General features: G+C 31.0%; 1 protein-coding gene across 1 annotated transcript in view; it reads left to right on the plus strand.

Annotated features, from left to right (window-relative positions):
- Nucleotides 1–21908, plus strand: part of LOC123655124 (A disintegrin and metalloproteinase with thrombospondin motifs 3-like) — an 86840-nt gene extending 64932 nt beyond the window's left edge. The window contains 5 exon segments of the mRNA XM_045590959.1: nt 3441–3541; nt 9782–9904; nt 15007–15111; nt 19722–19854; nt 20834–21908. Of these exon segments, the coding sequence (XP_045446915.1) occupies nt 3441–3541; nt 9782–9904; nt 15007–15111; nt 19722–19854; nt 20834–21112 (741 nt within the window). The 3' untranslated portion in view covers nt 21113–21908.
- Nucleotides 21909–22289: the final 381 nt, after the last annotated feature.

Raw genomic sequence — 22289 nt, forward strand, 5'->3', positions numbered from 1 at the left:
TTATTCAAAACACATGTCCAAGAAAATGTTTTTGGTACACACACAGATGAAGTAAAAAAAAGTACACATCATATTTTAATCGGAATCGCTTATTTTAACCAAAACTGATTTAAAGCTTTTAACTCTAAATAACATAAAATGAAATCTATGCATAACACAGGCTTGTAACTAGCTGAATGTGTTATATCTGTGTATGAGAAATATTTAGTAAAAACTAATAACGTCTATATAGTATTGAGAGCAATAGAATCCAAGCCAATGATATTTAGAGCTTTTGCATATCTGTATGTTCGTGACGGATCACGTAAAATCTGATACAAAATAATTGGATTAAAATTTTATAGTTTTGATCAAAGTCTAACCTATAATCTGATATAAGCATTATCTTTATAAACCTTTTAGATGTAGAGATATTACCAATTCTACAAAGTATAGATATATTGCGATTTTATTTTTGTGTTACCCACACATTAGGAATTCTAAACATTTTTGAATATCATATCAAAAATTGACCGTTTAATTGGCTAGAGCGCCGACACGGTCAGTCGGAGACGCGGGTTCGATCCCCGCTGGAACGGTCAATTTTTGATATGATATTCAAAAATGTATAGATATATTGTTAACAGTTTTACTGAAATCTTAATTTATTTTATTTATCAATTTTATGTACAAATTCAAACAAGTTACAATGTATAAAGGTAAACATTTAATAACATATAACCATTAACTGTCTAGAAGTTTTGTAACCTTCTTTATACGTTACAAAGTCGAGTACAATTTTAACTTACATTGATTCCAACAAATTTCGCTTGAAACTTCCGGTTTAATTATTATACCAAAACAACTTGGTAACAAAATCTATCCGTGTCTGATGTTTGAGTTATTAAATAACATTCTCGATTTTGCACACCTACAAACGTCTGCTTTTGTACGTCCTAAGGTTGGCTGGTAGAGAATGCTTTTAGCATTAAGCCCGCATTTTGTACAATTCTTTAATGTATTGTGCAATAAAGTATTAATGAATATATAAATAAATTCTTGGAAGAAAAATGTACATCCTGGATTGAACGCCAAACCTTACCTATCAAGTTCCGATGCTCTGCAAATTAAGCTATGATCCAGTAACTGTAGTGACCCAATTAATACCGAATGGCTGCATCATCGATTTAGTCACTGCAATTACTGGAACACATAATTGCTCAATTGACAATATCGAAACGTTATATGCAACACTCGAAGTCTTAATGTAGAGCAATTACGAATATGCTAAACGTTGTTCCAAATCTTGGATTATAAATGAAAAATCGAAGTGATCTCGAACGTGGGCTGAAATTTAATTCGAACTAGCGCTAGGACAAGATTTTTTAAAGGAAATACCTTGCTCAGAATACCGATGTTACTTTTATTTATTTATTTATTTGACATTAACACCAACAAGACTACACACAACATACACTAACAAGAACAGAAAAAGAATGAATTTTTACAAAAATATTAAGTATAAGTGTTGCCTTAATTATAGTTGTTACACACAATTCGCAAAAAGAAAACAGACGCACAATATACAAAGTTATATATAACAAATTCATATTAAATTAAGTCACCGAAAAAAAATCTGTATAAATCATAAAATTATAACACAATCAAATTTAACGTTAAAATTTATCACAAAATATTGAAAAATTTATAAGGAATTCCAAGAACATTAATTAATTAATTAATTAATTAATACTTATTTATTATAGACAAGTGTTTTGCTTAATTAATCCTCAATCTTTTGCATAGATTGCAATGGTTTTTAAAGTTTTAAAAGTTTCATAACTTATTTCTAACTTTCTGCCACTCAATATATAACGAATTTAGTGAGACGCCATACTAGCACTATTATTTTAAGTTGAACACCTTGCGAAAAAAAAACTGATTGTTGAGGGTCAATCTGCGTTACGTATCATGTATTATTTGATAATAAATATATATGTGTAGATAAAGTGAATTGAGATAGTATAAAATTTCAACGCCACTTATATACAGAACTAGCTGTATCCATGTCATCTTCCGCGTGGAATTAAACAAAAAAATATTGTTCAGTTCGCAGTTATAAAATATTGAAAAAAAAACTAAAATAAAATTAGCCTAAGTTACTCCTTCTTAAATCAGCTATCTGTCAGTGAAAGTCCCGTCAAAATCGGTCAAGCCGTTTCAGAGATTAACTGGAACAAGCAGACAGACAGATAGACAAAAATTATAAAAAATGTTATTTTGGTATACGTGCCGCTTATACATCCATATAAATTTAGTAAAAAGCGGTTATTTTAATATTACAAACATAGACTCCAATTTTATTTATTTGTATCTATACCTATATACATATAATAAAATGGTAGGAAAGTCAAAACTGTACATTGAATATTTTTTTAAAAGAATACTTGGGGTGTGATCTACAATCGATACCGAAGCCAAAAATATAGTTTTTAGAATTTTTGTCTGTTTGTCTGTTTGTCTGTATGTATGTCCGGGATAAACTCAAAAAGTACTGCATGGATTTACTTCAAATTTGGCACGAATATTATTAAGAAGTCGGGTCAATATATAGGCTACATATTATCACGCTATCACCTACGGGGAACGAGCAGTAAACCTTTATTTCTTCAACGTATTCTATAACAACTTGTAATCTAACGACGCATATTTGAATTTTGTTGTTATTATGCTAATAACCATGTCATAAGCTAGCTTCACACTATAAATAAAGACATTCTGTAGTATATTTAGTATCAGCATTCCACCCGTGCGGAGCCGGGGCGGATCGCTAGTAGATAAATAAACATAATACAGTATTATAAAAAACCTTAATAGAACGTAGCCTTAAAAGTATGTTAAAAATTTATGATACTTATAACACTTATTGCTTCCCATGTACCCCATGTGTACATCCTACGACATACTTTACCCGGAATGTGAGTTTTACAAAGCTTTTAACATCACATTCCAGTTTGTTTCAGGCGAAAATATACTATTTACTGTAAATCAATGTTTGCAATATATTTATATCAATTCTGAAATATTTTTCTTTTTTGTTTTGGCATATTTTTTAATTATATTTAAGTAACAAATATCATTCGCCGCAACGTTAATAACGGATAATTTCAACTAATTTATTAACACAGGCCATCATAACTATTAAGTCCGAAACCTCTATTTATATTATAGGAGTAATAGTTTATAAATTTTGATCATGTTTTCGCTTTGACACTTTTTTTAAGATTCAAGATTTAGTTGACCTATTTTGATCTTGTAAATGAAATATGAATGTCAAAGGATTTTGAAACATATAAGGCATTATAGACAGGAGGAAAATATTAAAAAGACAGACCAGAAGAAATTATTTACTTATTTATAATATAGATAAATTATATTAATATGAGAATATGTTGTAACAGGCTGTACCAGACCATCCTGTCCCGTTGGAAGAGTTGGTCGCAGTTGAGGTGGCCGTCAACTACAGCACACCCGCTGGACGCACGAGGCCTATGGAGTACAGGTATTATAAAAACGGTATCATTTACACATGCATTAACGACAAATCTGGGGTAGTTTTTTTTTCACACTCAACGCCCCCAGTAGAATAAATACACACAAACACAAACGCCCAGACCACGACAAGCATCTATGTAGCCAATACAAATGTTTATAGTGGGCGGGAATCAAAAATAGTTTTTTTCAATAAATATCTGGTCTAAATTAATATCCAATCTACCAAGTACGTTAAGCTTTGGGCCCCGGTCCCTATTATAAACAGCAATCGTTACTCGTATTAGTGAAATAATTCGCCAACTCGTAACGGACCAACGTGGCGGATTTAGCGTAACCCTTCTCCTATATGGAATAAATAAATACATATACTTGGAGTATTTTGCCACGTAATTAGTCTGGCAGTATCAACCAATGCAAACACCGCAACACTTCAATGGAACAGAAATTTTGTAATTAAACTTTGATGATTTCCTCTTTTATGAGTCGTAGTACGTTGTTTTATTGCTTTTATTTTACCCTCGATAAACAAGTAATTACTTCTCTAACAGATATTAAAGGTATCATTTCAGTGAGATACTTACAAAAAAAAAAATTAAAATAAAACTTATTAGGTAGGAATTAATTTTTGTAAAATATTAAATATAATTAAAAAAAATATGAACAATTTTACAGATAATGTTAAAAAGTTATAGTCCCAACAACATTATCACGAATTTTTTAGTTTTATCTTTTCACATAATGACTACATTATATGCCATTTTGTCTTTTAAAATAATGGCTACATTAATATCAGAAATTAATTCTTGTTTTGTTTTTATTTTATGGATTTTAATAGTGCAGAAATAGTAAGGTGCTGTCGCTAATGTCAAGTTTTTCTAAATATTACATAAGATTTCGTAAATAAATATAGTTTCAGTATTTCAATTTTGGTATTAAATTAATTTTAGATTCTCTAAGCATGTCACAATTCTGATCTCCAATGAAAAGTATATGTAACAACTTAAAGTTTGATGAATTAGAAAACAGACAAATTAATTTGTGAAAAACAAACTACAGTTTTCATTTCTGATTTGGAAAAATATCATGAATTTTCTTCGAAATTAGTTTATAAGCGGCTAATAAGCCGCCCGTTCAGTAGCTAAATTATTAGTTAAACTTTATACTTTGTACACAATAAATGCGTTAGGTTCATAAGTCAAGCGAAATCTATTCTAAGAATTTTCTAGTATTTTCCGACTTGTTTATTATGTAATTATCAGTAATTTGTTACTAATTACTACCCGAAGGTTTCTAGAAAATTTATGTACTTATATTACATTTTGTAAGTTTGATTTTAATCGTAGATTTAGTAAAACGTATTAACAAAATATCCTTTGTTTTAATCCCACACCTAAATAATGGAGATACGAAACCTGCTGAAATATTCATTCGGCCTCACCTGCGAAGTGAGCCTTGTTCGTAATTCGCGAGTGGTCCAAACCACCTAATTTAAGCGTTACCTGACATAATTTAAGATACCTAATAAGTATGTTAATATTGAAAATAGTATTATAATAAAACAACCTTTACGGATTTTATCACGGTCGGAACATAATGGTCTGTGTCTGTCTGTCTCGAGGTTGCTGTAAAGGATCCGAAACGTCGGGCATCTAAAAACTTAATAAACCGCGATATAATCTGAAAAAGTTGTTTCATTATAATTGAGCGAAATTCGCGTAAACATTAGAAAACAATATTGAAAATAATAGTGTAACAAAAAAACGACAGGATTATAATATTTTATAATATTTTATAGGATTAAAACAGTTTAAAGACTCATCATGAAATGAGATAAACATTTAAATGAATCACCGAAACGTATGTACGCAAATAGCTTTCGAAGGACTCCACGAAATTGGATAATTCTTTTTTCGTGTTCATTATTGTCAGGTCAACGTTTTTATAAAAAAAAAAAGAAATAAATCACGACTAAGTATATGTATTTGGCGGCACCAAATTAGCTGGGTCGTTTATTTATTAATATTAGTAGCAATATTTATATAACTAATAACTTTTCTATCGATGAATTGTAAGAAACAAAGATATTATATAGATTGACAAAAGGTAAACAGAAGTATGGTATCAGTCAAAATGAAAACTGTATTGAAATATAACAAGACTACGACAAATAATGCTGAATATATTACTGTCTAATATATCGTGAGAACGATCTTAACTGTCTCTTGGGAACATTGGATTTTCGCATCCCAGTATGAAATATACATTGGCGGATAAATAAACTTAGCTACGAGCGCTTTTTGTATTCGAACGATATTTTTTTTTTCTTCCTAAGTATCAGATGCTTTATATGATAAATATTTTTATCAGCAATATCGAAATATTTCTTCAACTAGGAGGTTTGTAAAATAAAGATACAATTTAATTGCAATCAAATCAAGTGTTTTTGACACATTTGAAGAAACTAGTAAGTAGTCGAAGACTGTACTTATAATAATAAATAAAAGAGTATATATGCGTGTGTGTATCTAAAATATGGTAGTGTGTGTAATGTTTTTTTTTACTGAATTAATGTACTTTTATGCATAACCATAAAAAATATTAACATTCTGCACTACTACTCTATATAAACTACACGTGTGCGAAATTTCACACACCTCCGTCCGCGCTATTTTCATAAAAAGGGATACAATGTTTTTGCTTCACGTATTAATATATAGACATATAAAACAACAAACATCTGATCGAGAGTTTGTTTTTAAAATCAAAGGAGCCTCTAAATTAACCTTATAGCTATATATATTTAGAAAAAGATTTTTATTACAACATGATATAATATATTCGTATTTTTTATTTAAAAATACTATTATAATATAACACACACCTAACAATACGTTGAAATAGTTTTATATAAATATAAAAATTGGCAAATTTTATAACGGTACCTTATTTTTAATTATGTTTAAGAAACATTTATTTTAACTTCTTTTCTTAGAACCCTTCGATCCCTTCTCTCACTTATCCTACCTTTTATCTCGATTCGTCGAGCCAAACAGTCTATATCTATACCATTTATACTTATTGTATTTGTACTTAACTCCTGTTTTTATTTTTGTATTTTTGCTCACTTTTGGTGTACAATAAAGAGTTATTATTATTATTATTATTATTATATACTAGCTGAGCCCGCGACTTCGTCCGCGTGGAATTTAACAAAAAAGTTATTGTTCAGCTCGCCGAGTTATAAAATAAATAAATTTATAAAATAGCCTAAGTTACTCCTTGTCACATCAGGTATTTGCCAGTGGATGTCCTGTCAAAAGCGGTCCAGCTGTTTCATAGATTAGCTGGAATAAACAGACAGACAGGAGATAGACAGGCAGACAGACAGACAGGCAGACAAAAATTGTAAAAAATGTTATTTTGGTATATGTACCGTGTATACATCCATATGTATTTAGTAAAAAGCGGTTATTCGGTCTACCCGGTCAAAAGTTCTGATGTAACATACATAAAAAAAAAAAAAACAGTCGAATTGAGAACCTCCTCCTTTTTTGGAAGTCGGTTAAAAAGCGGTTATTTTAATATTACAATCAGACACTCCAGTTTTATTTATTTGTATAGATTAATTATCGTCTAAATGATGTAGTGTAAAAGACGAAGTTTAATGAAAGTATTTATTTTTATATAAAAATCAATTTGTTACTACCAAATGTACATTAGGAATGTATTATCAATTTTTATTATATTTATGGTTCACTGTTTTGGCGATAATAGCTTACTCATAAAAGATAGATATATGCTGTCACGGACTTTTTTGTAAGACTAATTAAGATAAACATGTCTCCTATACATTATATACACATAAACTCCACAGTTTTTGCAGCGTACGCCAGAATAGCTCGCAGATGGCAGATTTTTCTCCGACTTACTTGACAATTATCGTTAGATTTTGGACAATTCCCACTTTATCCCAAAAAATTATAGCCTATGTGTTATTCTAATGTATAAGCTTTATTACTGTAAACTTTCATTAAAGTCCATTCGGTAGTTTTTGTGCGAAAGAGGAACATGACAAAAAAAAACAACAACAAACAGGAACAAACATCCATACATCCATACATCTATACATCCAATTACATACAATTTTTCGCGTTTATAATATTCATCATTATCATCATTACCTATACAGTCCACTGCTGGACATGGCCTACACAAGTTTACGACAAAAATAACGTGAACTCATGTGTTTTGCCCATAGTTTATAATATTAGTAGGATTGTAAAATGGAATGGCAAATTTTATTAATTTATTATTTATGACGTGTACTATTACTGAACCGTTATTAATTACAATCACAACAAAGCATACATATTGTTATAAAGTAACAATAATGTAAAAAAAACTAAACTAAAGAACATAGATTTTTTCAAACAGTAATTGTTAACCCGCCTGCCCAGCGTGGTGACTATGGGCAAAACACATGATTTTACGCCATTTTTGGCGTGAACTTGTGGAAGCCTATGTCCAGCAGTGGACTGTGACAGGCTGAAATGATGATGATGATGATGATGATGATGAATTGTTAAATGTTACCCTAGCCATAACTTTAAGCATACAGAAATTTCAAAAGCAGGCAAATTTCAAAAAGTGCTAAAGAGGTCTTGGTGAAACTTGCTATAATAGCTTATATGCCTGCTCATAGCTTTGGCATAAAATTATTGTACTGAATGAATCTAAATTTGAGTAAATCAAAAACAATATTATACTACAAAACATGGTAAAAATACGGCCGCAATAAATGTCAATTCGGTCGAAACAATAAAGAAGGTCCAACAACAAATAAAAGTAATGAATTAAACATATTTATTAGCACATTATTGAATGAAAGCTTGTTTTTTCCATTGGTACACCTTATAACCAAACCAGGTTGATGGATTTTATATAAATAAGGTATTCCTTAAGTGAAATCTGGGTCATATTTATAAATAGTCGAGTCAGCTAAACCGACCTGTGCAGTGACGTATTTACTTACTTTGACGATAAATTTAGACAAACCCTAAAATAGGTGTTTACATATCAATAATGAAAGACTTCGTACTAAATTTCAAACCAAAATAAAGTTTTTTATTTTTCCTTCAGTAGAATTTACGTAGGTACTATTTACTCCTTGTTTACGTTTACATCACAAATAGAAACATCAACAAAGTATCGACGGTAGGTTACTTATACACCCACACAGTCCATCAACAACATTTAAAAAAAGTTGTTTATGAGTATATACTATAGAGAATATTAAAATTATAAATATATAGTTAATATAAATTTAGTTATAAATTTATTTACACAAATATATGCATCGAAAACATCCAGTTAACGAATTTTTATCTTACTATTAATCTTAAACCTTACGCAGGTTAATATATCTTGGTGGTTATTTGTGTTTGTGATATATTTAAAACTTCATCGGGTATCTTATTGAGGTCGTTACATTTAAGCGTTTATTATCATAAAACAAATATTCCTTCCATTTTTATTCCGACCTAATCTGCCTAATCACTTAGAAGTATCCTTCACTCTCGATTCATTAAGAATAATAAAACATTTTATATACATGTAAAATTAATCTGACTGAAATCTCTTAGGACGAGCAATACCGATTCTAGTTAGACTAAATTATTCTAGTCTCGGACTTAAGCAGGATCAATCTAACGTTTGCTTAACTAAGTATGAGACCGACGACAACACAGTTAATGTATACAAAGTAAGAGCAAATAAAGCTTAGTCTACGTAACAATCATAATGAGTTCATAATGTCGAATTGCTAATTTAGTTGTTATTTTAAGATATTTAAACATTATTTATTCTTTAATATCATACGGTGTTTTTATAATTGTTAAAATCACAGTTTCTTGTTGTGTTTTTATTGTTTTTTACGTCTTACATAGGTATATTTTTTCTTTTTGAAATAATTATATGTAATGCTTTTTCGACAAAAAAAATTTAAGTTTAATTTGTGCAATGCTTATTCATCATTTTCGAGAAAATTTTGATTGATATATTGAATAAATAAATTTATCCTGTAGTTACTTCTCTTACTACTTATAGTAAATAGTCTCCGATCTGATCGAATTTTCTTGCAAATAGTATTTTAGCAAGAAAGGACTGTATATATAGTCTGACTGTATGTATAGTCAGTCATTTCTTGACTTACTGCTTGTCTTTACATTGAGCTCATGTACCCATGTAGGTGGTCAAGTGACCGCGGCCCGTGCTCGGTGTCGTGCGGCGGCGGAGTCCGCGCCGTGAGGCCGAGCTGTCCGCGGAACCAGCGCTGTGGACCCGCTCGCTACGAACGATGCAATTCTCACAGGTTTGATTTTAATACTAATTATAGCACCGACATTTAACTATAGTCTCAGTAATCATTGAAATATCACAAATAAAAAAAAACTTGAATTTAATTGCTCATTTAATATCATAACCAAAAACCATTTTTATGACAGACAAATCAAAGACATTAAACAGTCGTGATATCTCGCTATTCTGTGACAAAAAGTTAATGAGGTACAATGTTTTAATATTGCTGAGAATATTTTCTGAAGTTTATTAATTTATTATCTAACCAAATAATATTGTGATAGTGTTGTAAGCGGAATTATTTTACCTATGTTCCGAATTCCTTTTCAATCGAGTCCATTGAACCGACATAGGTTTTGGCAGATCATCTAAAACTGCAGCAGTATTCCAGACTAGTGCGACTTTGAAACTTACACAGCGTAACAATTGTTTGAATGTGAAGTATCGTTTCACTTTGGACAAAAATAAAAAAATTCTGATATCTATTTACTGTCGAGTTTTTTATTACCCCATAAAAAGGGCAAAGTACTTTGAAAAACAGGGGTCAAAGTAAAATGACTAATTTGTGCAGTAAAAAGATACGCCATTCGTCTCAATCAAACTTGGCTAAGTTAGGATCACTCCAACCCTGAGAATTGAATAAATGTGGTCCTCAAATTGAGTTTTAATTCCTTTGTCGAAAAGATTTATTCATCAAAGGGAACGATTCTGAAATCTGGTTCTAGATAGCGTAATCGCTAGCTATAGGTACATATATCCATAATCCATATATCTTTATCTTGTCTAGTGTAGAATCCATTCATTTATATACTCCAAATTTAATAAAACAATTTAAATTTATATTAATACTAAATTTAAACCTAGCCCAAATAATTCTGTCTAGATCTATTCTTGTGTTAAATGAAAATTTACTAAATTATTGATAAAAAAATATATTGTTTATAAATTTACAGCATTAAAGACCAACTTCGCTGTTTACTGGTGAACTTTTATTTATTGAAGATAGAGCGTCTGTTTACGACAAATCTGTACAGTACGTAATTAATCATCAATCATCTGAACTAGTATATAATAAAGCTAGTACCTGGGTGACCGAGCTTAGCTCGGTATTTTTAGTAAATCGTGCTTTTTGGAAATCATATTTAAACACGACACGTTACATATTGATAAAATTTGAATAGGTAATATTTTCCGATTTTACCGACATATTAATAAAATAATTGTGTTTGCTCGCAAACGAAAAAAAAAAACCGACTTCAATTACATCGACAAGTAATACAACGTAGATCGACGAAAAAATAGTCAAGCAACTACGCGTTATCAAAGATTACTCAAAAAGTAGTTATCAGATCTCGATAAAATTTATATGTGACCACATGATAAACATCAGCTTTCGATTAAATTAAAAATTATCAAAATCGGTACACCCAGTAAAAAGTTATTACGGATATTCGAGAGTTTCCCTCGATTTCTCTAGGATCCCATCATCAGATCCAGGTTTCCTTATCATGGTACCAAACTAGGGATATCCCCTTTCCAACAAAAAAAGAATTATCAAAATCGGTACATCCAATAGAAAGTTATGCGGTATAATACAACGTAGGTCGACGAAAAAAGCGTCAAGTAAAAACGCATTATTAGATATAGCTCGAAAAGTAGTTGTTAGATCTCAAATAAATTTAAATGGGACCAATTGGCACACACCACCTTTCGATTAAAACAAAAATTGTCAAAATCGGTCTACCCGGTCAAAAGTTCTGATGTAACATACATAAAAAAAAAAAAAAAAATACAGTCGAATTGAGAACCTCCTCCTTTTTTGGAAGTCGGTTAAAAATAAGAACTGGCTATTTCAATAACAAATGACGAATGCAATTAGAAAAAAAAAGAAAAAATAATAATCGATCTGGAAATTTGAGGATTGAACCGTGGTCTTTTCGGTCGATCGCGACCGGCCGATTTACCACCTGAGCTATTACAACTTTATTGACAATAGCGAAATTTACCTTCGTATTCTAACGATATTGTAGACCTTTTTTCATTGTTTAAAAACTGGGATAAAACGATTATGAAAATGAATCGTAGCTAGATATATGTATTTGTCTACCCCTAAATTCTCTGCATATTAAACTTCATCAAAATCGTTGGAGCCGTTTCCGAGATTCAGATTCTATATATACAAGAATTACTCGTTTAATAGTATTAGATTTTTGTCTGGTATGAAACTATGTTCATTGGCAAACTATAATAATTAGTGGTAATGGATTCCTGGATCCATAAAACGAATAAATAGATCGTCTCTCTTTGTGCTCGTCGTATAAATGTAATTAATTTTCACACGCTGCCTTTGTTCCTCGTTATCACAGTTCTCTCGACTGCTTTATATTTTTTTGTGCTTTAATTATACACCACTAATAACATGCTGTAATTAAACTGTTAATATAATCACAATATTCAAGCTGAGAGCATCCACTAGGCCAGAACATCAGCTGCGAATTTGAACGTCTGTAAATTGATATACTGAGTTGATATTTTCCGAGATGTTAAATTTATACAACTATAAAACACAATGAACTTGTGGAGGCCTATGTCCAGCAGTGGACTGTATAGGCTGTAATGATGATGATGATGATAAAACACAATCTTAGTTCTTGTTTGTTTGACATTTTTACGTTTAAGAACCTATATATTAAACCAATCAATCAATCAAGAATCTATATCAAAGTTTGCTATTGATTCTAGTTTTTTGTGATGGTACTTTGGGATAAAATTATTGAACGATATGACAGACACTCATGATAACATGGCACGAAAAAAAAAACAATCGAATCACGTAATATATGAGTTGTATTATTATACTAGCGACCCGCAACGGCTTCGCACGGATGCAATCCTGATACTAAAAATACTACAGAATGTATTTATTTATAGTGTGAAGCTAGCTTAAAGCATGGTTATTAATATAATAACAACAACATTCAAATATGCGTCGTTAGATTACACGTTGTTAGAGAATGCGTTGAAGAAATAAAGGTTCACTGCTCGTTCTCCGTAGGTGATAGTGTGATAATATGTAGCCTATATGTTGACCCGACTTCTTAATAATATTCGTGCCAAATTTGAAGTAAATCCATGCAGTACTTTTCGAATTTATCCCGGACATACATACAGACAAACAGACAAAAATTCTAAAAACTATATTTTTGGCTTCGGTATCGATTGTCGATCACACCCCAAGTATTCTTTTAAAAAATATTCAATGTACAGTTTTGACTTTCCTACCATTTTATTATATGTATCTAGATAAGTCAAAATATCATATTATTAATAATTCTTTTTTATCTATTCGACATAAATACGTGTATTTACGTCTTAGAGTTTCAAGTAACAAATATTATTCTTGAGTCAATATTAGTGTTCGAGTAAAGCAATCGATCAACGCCCAGAGTGTTTACACTTCATTTATGAATCGGATAAGTTATCTAATTTATATCAGACTTTAACATTTATAAATAAGTCACATATTTAGAAGATGATTTTCGAAAAATTCATATATGATTAGTGTTAAGAGGTTGCTTTCAGTGATAAAAGGGACTTTTTATTTTTTCTTTATAAATAAATAAAACTTTAATGGAAATAGACCTCAAGTTAGTCAGTATTTATTTTGGCTATCCTTGAGAATATTATAACAGGCTGGTTCTGAGACGAAATATTGATTTAGTATAGAAGGCTGTACTTACGATATTACAAGTTATTGTATTAATTTCAACTGCGACGTCAAATTATGAAAATAAACTGAAATGGTTCCCGAAATTTTCCTCACGTCGATATCTACAGAAATGTTTGTTTGTTTTATCAGTACACCATGTGTACCTATATTTTTTTTTTTACATTAGACTAGTCCCATGACGTAGTATATAGTGACTCTGCTTTCTGCTTAGTGGGTTGTGGGTTCGATTTCCGCACTAAGTCTATGTATGTATTATTTATAAGTAAGTTTAAAGTATTTACCTCAGGAACAGACGACTGTGTATGTACGTCAAAGATATCTATTTACTATTTTATTATTTCTATGACTATTAAATTATCAACTGTTGACTGAGCTTTATTTTGTGCCTTGATAACATAGTCTTTACCACAGCATTAGGACTTATACAAATGTACAGATTAAATTAAATTCCAAATTATTATTGTATGAGGATTGTGTTACATAACCGACTTTTTTAGAAAATTTATAATTTAAAATTGACTATTGTAATTGTATTAAAGGTTGTTTAATAGTGTTCTAATAACAGTTTAATAGTCCCGTTATGATAATGTAAGACTATACCATACGAATGACTGTTTTAACTCTAAGATCCTAAGCAGACTTGTTTTCTAGATCGAAAACCTGCAAATGTTTTCTCGATTAGCAAAAAACATCGCAACTAATGGCTACAGTTGCCAATTGCAACAATTGGCAACCGTAATCTGAAGTTTAATAAAACTAATGACACATGTACGCAAACCTAAGTCGCCATGATTTTAAAAAATATAGAACATAGTAAGAATGACAGATCCAATTAGCATTATTTTTTGCATTCTTTTTTTTCATGACATTTGTTTTAAGTTGTTACGAAATCTGTTACATTTTTTTTATCTTTTCTACTAAGCAATGTTTATTTCAAAGCAAAACGAGCATTGGATGTACATAATTTTAAAGATTACAGAGTTTTCATCCATTTGTTTAGTTTTAATCAGAAAATATAAAGGGTATAAGAATCTGTCAAGGGATTATTTTTTTTTTAAATTTCTTTTACTCTGTTAAAGATTTTTGAACATATGATTCTAAACTTTTTTAATACACAATTAACAAATGTTTTATCGTAGATATGAGTGATTCGTTAACGTTTTACTATTATTTATTTGTCTCGCCAATTGTTATTGTTAAAGAGAGTTATACAGTTGTAAAACAATTATTCATGAAAGATATATTAAAAAACCATTTGTATATAACCAGCTGAGTACAATTCGTAGCAGGATATAGCAAATTTTAAACAGAAGCGCAGTGGTAGTTTTACGTAATAGAGTCCATGATATTAATCACAATAAAATAACACGCGACGTTGCTTGTAGTTGCGAGTTCTCGTGGGCGGAGGGTGAGTGGGAGGAATGCAGCGCCACGTGCGGCGCGGCGGGCGTGCGCGAGCGGCAGCTGTTCTGTGTGCCCGCGAACATGAGGTGGGTGCTCCGGGTGCTATACTTTCATACTAACAATTTATAACTTATATATAACTTTTGTGTTTACTGTACACCTATACCATCTCTGTACTATTTCATCCCCCAAAGGTTGCCTGGAAGAGATCGCTTATTGGCGATAAAGCCTCTTTATATGTTTATCTTTCTTATCTATCTAGTTATTTTGTAATTTTGCTCATTCTTTGTGTATAATAGAGTTTTTATTATAATTATTATAAATATTACACGAAATTTATTATGCTCTATATTGTATAGTATTATATTATCTTACTTTGAAGATTTCTTTTTTTTTAGTAAGAAAAAAAATAGACCTTTAATGACATTTCTCCACTGCAAATCGGTGTGTCTACCAGATTTTTTTATTGAATAACCCTGGTTTCACCCGATGCTTGATTTTAAAATTAATTACTAAAACCATTTTTAAACAAAAAAAAGGTACATGATAATAAGAACCTACAACTTTGCAGTTAAGGTCGATAACCACTGGATTACATTAAAAATATCTTACACAATTTCCTCATTATACACTACGATAATTTAAGTCTTTTACACAATGAGACTCGCGAGTACACTCGAATACATATAATCTCTAATTATTTATAAATAAATTAATATAAATCTATATAAAAATATTTCCAATTCTAGAATAAAGCCCTATACTTGATACGATTAGGGTTTTATTTTCAAGTCTTAGTCTTCCCATGCAGAACTTATTCGTTTAAGAAAGTCACCAAATCTTTTAGTTACAAAGATCTAACCTTGATACTATACATGATATTAATACACACCTATAAAACAAAATGTTTTTCTTAATTTATTAAAAATCTTATATACCTATGCCGCGCTTTGTGGATTTAGAAGTCGTAGAAATAGAATATTAAACTAATTTTAAAGTTATAAATTTTAGTAGCACGCGGTCAGAAAACGGGGTAGGTTCGGAATCAGGCGCGTTAGGCACCTGATTTTCAGCCTTTATTTCCTTAGCTGGCCCACGCCGCGACAACGTACCTTGGAAAGTAAAATGGAAGGACACTGGCCTGACTAATTCCCGGCGATGATGGTCTTCAGTTCCGTCTTCGTCCGATGACCGGCGGAGATCTCCACCGGTGTAAATGCCGGTAATCAGTCAGCCCGTTATTAATCGAGGGCAGTGACTCGATTTGTAGCAAAGTATAATTAAAGATATAAATCTAAAAATAAATCCTGGAACGAAGAAAGTTCCGAGTCAGGAAAAGAACAATTCAGAAACCAGTGTCACAATTAGCAAAATAATAAATAATTACAATTTTCTCGTTAAGTTAAGAACACCAGCAATATGTAATTATAATAGATATCATGAGAACTTACCCCAGCGGGATTTAAGCCGAGTTAGGGTCGAGGTTAGGTCTCGAGGTTCGGTGGCAACGAAGTGCAAAGAAAAAAAGCAAAGACACGCAAGCAAGGCGCTCCTTCCCGCGCTCGGGAATATTGACAAGCAAAAGTCTATGCGTTAAGCATAGTCTGTATTTTTATAAATTATTAAGTTTAAATTTAGATATTAAATTATTTTATAATTTAAGGAGTAGACAGGAATATTAAATTTAGAATTTCTTATTACAATTAAATTGATTTTATTAAAGAAAGATCAATAATTACCAAAAAACATCAGCGGCATCTATCAAGTCTGTTAGAGAAAAAACGCCGATATGAAACACAAATAGTCACGAAGTGTTGAAAAATGCCGATAGATGGCGCTACAAGTAGAAGCATGATAAAAATAAAGTGAAAAAACTTAACCTTTACTACAAGATCTTATTTATTAGAGTAACGTTCCAGCACAACGTTACACCTACATTATTTTTTACATAATTTTTATGACAAAAAATCCTCGAAAATGTTTCTAGTGCATGCTTTGCGTACCTTTCAGCTTCATACCTTTTAGTATTCGAAATTCATTCACCTTTATGTTATTTTATGTGAACATACGAGAAACGTATCAATCTACATAAGTGAATATAAACAAAAACATTTCTTCCTCACTTAGGGTACAAACACTAAAATTTATACACAACAGCTTATAAATTAAAAAAAAAAAAAAATTAACCACAATTCACTGTAATGATTTGATAAAATAAAATAATAATAAAAAAAAAAAACAAAAAACCCGCCTGCGTGAAGAACAACTAATAGAAAATCAACTGAAAAAGCTGGAACAAGATAAAAATTCAATATGCACACAAAGTCAGCGAAATAAATAGAAACAATATCAATTTTTTTTTTATTATTATTTTTTTTTTTTTGTCTTTTTAGTCAGACAAATTACGTAATCGGTTCAATTCGTTAAAACAGTTTTCATCATGTGGTTGATTAAGTAATTTTTTAGGGTCAAGAGAACTGATAGCAAGCCCGGAGAAAGATCTCACTCTGCTCAAAGCAACGTAAGCCTGACCTTTAGCAAATAGGTGACTGCTTAAGTCAACAACTATTACTTTTAATATAATGAAATTATTATTAAAATTATTTGTTTGTATTTGGTATTATCTATTTGTTATTGATTTTATTAATGTAATTGTAAATTGGTGGGAAATTTATTAATTTTTATTTGTAATTTTAATTGTATGTTTTTTTTAAACCATTGTATTTTATTAGAAAGGCTACACCCCGAAGTTGATCGTCGCCTAGGAGGCGAGTTTGGCATGGCATAGGCGAGGGAAAGAGCAAAGTCCACATTTTTTAAACTTTAATATTGTATTTCTTTGTTAGTATTACGGTAATAATAATCATGATATACCTTTTTAAAATCATTGTATTGTGCCCTTCAATTTGATACCCATATTGTAGTTTCGAGAAAAAAAATTTTTTTTTTCATTAACTACAATGGCTTCGCGCAGCCGCCATGTTTGATTTTTTTTAATGTCACCTATCTAAGAACACTTGGGCAGCTAAGACAAACCTAACGATACCTCAATTATGTAAATCCGTTCAGTGGTTCTGGAAATATGAGGTAGTAAAGAATATTACATACAAATATACATACATACAAGATACGCGCGAAAAACATAACCCTTCCTTGGCAGTCGGGTAATAAGATTAACGTCATAAAATTGTGGGAAACTTTTAAAAACACTATCATAAAAAATATTTTACTGCCTTGAAAATAATTATTATATGTGGTATTTTAATATGTTTTTTAGCTTTTTTTTTGTTACGATTGAGGATCAAATTTGGGATACATCTTTAGTGCCGATTACAATGCAGTTAAATAATCGATATTGTTATTAATCCAAAATGGCCGCCGCTACAAAATGGCAGATTACATATTTTTGCACAATGCACTCTATATAGATTTATTTAAAGTATGACTTTTTTATAGTTCGCCTTGTGGATTGAACATGTTTAGCAAATGTTAAGTTTTTTAATAAATAATCATATAAGCTGTAATTCAAACAATATTTAATTCTGAAATTATTTGAGCACACGTACAAAACGTACACGTACGTTGAAAGACTTTTTTGACTATACAAGATATGCATACGGTAAAACCATTAGTTTGTAGGTACGAAACCACATTTAAATTTTAACACAACAACGCACTTAGGTTATGCTTTTAAAATTTTCCTTCAAATTTTACGTGCTTATAAAGTGCAGTAACAACGCTAAACTAAGTAAAAAGGTGTTTTCAAATATCGCCAACACTTTTATGCGATTATTTAAATTTTTATTCAGTGTCTTTGTTCTTGTATGTACTCCAGACGAATACACTTTACGTATAGGAAAAACAATCCCAATATGAAACTATAAATCCCTCAACAGTTACCGAGTTTAATTCTAGCTTTTGTGTACATTGCTTAATTTTGTATTTTAAGGAATGCGATCAATGACAAAATACTAATAAAACTTAAAGATAATACTAATAAAATTTAAAGATTCAATGATTTTGTTTTAAAAGTTAAATCCTAATTATTACGGATATAACTTTATTATTATGCATTGAGCGTTCATAATTTTTAAGAAAATAATCGTGTAGAGTATTTCTAAGTCTGATATAAACATATTTGAGATAAATCTGCCTACCATTTAACACGCTTTACCATCTCGAGCGACTAATTAGTGTACTGGTATACAGAGTGGCGGCGCATCTCCGCCTATAATGAATTTACTATAAATTATACATTGATTAAATATTTTTTGAAGTTAGTGATGCTGTTAATAATAACTAAATAAGTTTTAATTTATGTTGTTATTGTTTGTGCTAGCGATTGTAATTGGCAATTATATTTGTACGCCATTGTGTAATCTATCAGAACTGAAGTCGTAAGGTACTAACACTATAAAAATTATTTTAATACTACTCAAGGATTTCTTTAGGCAATAAACAGTCCTATCTTAACTTTTTTTGTTCGCATATGTGCTTTAAAATTTATAAGCTTCTTCAATACTTTTTGAATACGAATTTTAACGCTAAGAATAAAATAAAATGACAAATATAAATTTAACACACATTAAACATTTATTACTTTATCATTATAATACATCCTTATATCCATCGTGATGTATAAATACATTCTGTCTTCAGCTACTTATATTTTTAACTAACTATTTATTAATTATAGCATAACAACAAGAAGAGAGCTGATACGGCGTAGCGTCTCGCACGCCCTTTGTCCTCCAACAAAACCGGACAAAACAGAGCCTTGTAATCGAATACCCTGTCCCGTTTATTGGCAAGAGATGCCGTGGACTCAGGTAAGCTAATTACAGAGCAATATAAACAGTACAATTTTTAATAAGACCAGAAAATACAATTATAAACTTATCCTAATAAACATTCGCAAATTAATATATCTGTGCTGTACTGTAACAGCAAACCCTTCTTTACATTGGTGACCTTTCGAATCGTGGAAGTAAATAGTTCCTAACGTTGTTTTTCATTCATTCATTAAGTTGTTTTTCTTTACCGCCGAGAAAGAAATGACATTTATCGCAAATTTAGCGACAAAATGTATGTATTGCCCTCGTATTTGAACAACAATTTCAATTTCTTAATATAAATTAAAGCAAAACCATTCTTACAGATCGGTGTACATGACTCTTTGTTATCGATTTTCACGGTTTTCCTCGTTAATATTTAGAGAACGTGACCTTAAGCTTAGAGGTAACATCGATTATATTTATCGGTGCGGACTGACCATGGCATTTACTGAAAATAATTTATGATCTCTTGTATAACCCAACCTTATACTTTCTTTTACCCAAATCAAATATTTTAAGAGTTCCTTAACTAAACAATGATAAACACGCAGGTATTTTCTATTTTAAGTTATTGTTTACTATCTTAATTTCTATGCATTCAGCCTGTAACATCCCACTGCTGGGCATAGGCTTCTTTTTCCACGTAGGAGAAAGATTAAGCTTAATCCACCACTCTGCTCCACTGCGAGTTAGCGGATATGTTCCCTACTATGATTAACGATCGTTATCAGGTATCTATAATAACAACCGGGACCGACGGCTTAACGTGCTCTCGTAGACACGGGGGGAGACCCACAAGAACAGACATCCGACTAGGAAAGGATTTTTTTTACAAATCCGGATATCCAATCCGAGCGGGAATCGAACCCGCAAACCGTCGGTGTTTGAGGCGATTTACGCAACACTACACCAGAGTGATTGTTGTTGTTGCTGATAAAAAAAAATCGTAATTGCTAAAATCCCTCGTTCTCAGTGTTCGACGACATGCGGTCGAGGCGTGTCCCACAGGCCGCTAGTCTGCCCAGCAACAGACGAGTCGCTCTGCGGCCCGAAGCCCCGGGAGCGCCGGCGCAGGTGTCGTCTCCGTCGCTGCCCCAAGCCCCCCGACTGTCCCGCTAAAGACGCCACACAGTACTGCGAGCTTTTTACCAAGGACCAGCTCGAGAGAAACTGTGCCGTTCCACCGTTTAAGAAATATTGTTGCAACGCCTGTCTCTCTGTCGGAAACGTTGATGGATTGTCTTTGTCGTAATAAATAGCCGTTTGTTGTTCCTACAAATGATCTGAACGTGCAACTACTAACGCGACTGCTTCTAGCTATTGAATAGTTCTGAACAAGATTTTATAAAGATTGATGTGTTGTGTGCAAGTATTCGTAGTGCAAAAATGTATGTTTTATATTTTTTTCTAATCTCATAATTTTTTTTTTCTTTAAATCTACAAAAGTTTTATTATAATTATTATAACTACAGTAGTACATCGAAGCCACGCATTACTTAATTTAAACCAAACGAAATATATTAAAATATTTCAGAACGAAAAGACAACGAATCATCAACTCAACGAATAGAACTATATTAACACTCTCACGCTGAAGTTTTTAAGGCTTTTAACCCCTTACACGTTTACCTTCAAACAAGTCAGCGTGTCAACCCGTTAACAAAATGGACTAAGTAATCACTCAACTCAAAACCACTCCATTAGGCTCTCGCTTATAAATATATTTAAACATTTTGACAATCCATGCGTTAATAAAGAGAATAAACAGACTTATAAACGAAACGAAAATTCGTATCATACTGGCTCACAATGACCTATAATTTCAGGTCGTTAGCGCAAAAATATTCATGTATTGTATTTTAATATCATAATTTTATTATACAAAAAAAGATGAATAGAAAATAATATCTTTGTTAGAATCAGTATTTCGTTGCTGTTGTTTAGTATTAATTGTAAGTAGAATAAGGTTTAAGGTATATTTACAGAATAGGAAAGAAGTGCCATAATGTATACCACTTCAACGTATTAAATAAAGTAATTAGTAATAATCCTATGCTTTTTATTTACATATCTACAAAAACCGTTCGTAGAAAATTTTTGATAACGTAATATATAATATCATAATACATAAAATATAATATCGATCTATTGAATTTTATTATTATTTATTGGAACGAAGTTTCTTACGGCAGGCTTGACATTTGGCTGGGCGACCGAACTGAAAAAAAAAATGTAAAACTAAAACCGTAAGAAAAATATATAACGGAAGTGACGTAATATCAGTCACACGACTTTATAATATGACGTTTGTAAAACTAAAATATTACTAATAAACTTTTCTTTAAAATTATATATGTAATTTTATACTGTCGACAAAAATAAATAAAGACACATGTTTTTTTTTATTTCACTTAATAGTTTGAATTATT

This window comes from Melitaea cinxia, chromosome 7, assembly GCF_905220565.1.
Source record: "Melitaea cinxia chromosome 7, ilMelCinx1.1, whole genome shotgun sequence".
Taxonomy (NCBI): Eukaryota; Metazoa; Arthropoda; class Insecta; order Lepidoptera; family Nymphalidae; genus Melitaea; species Melitaea cinxia.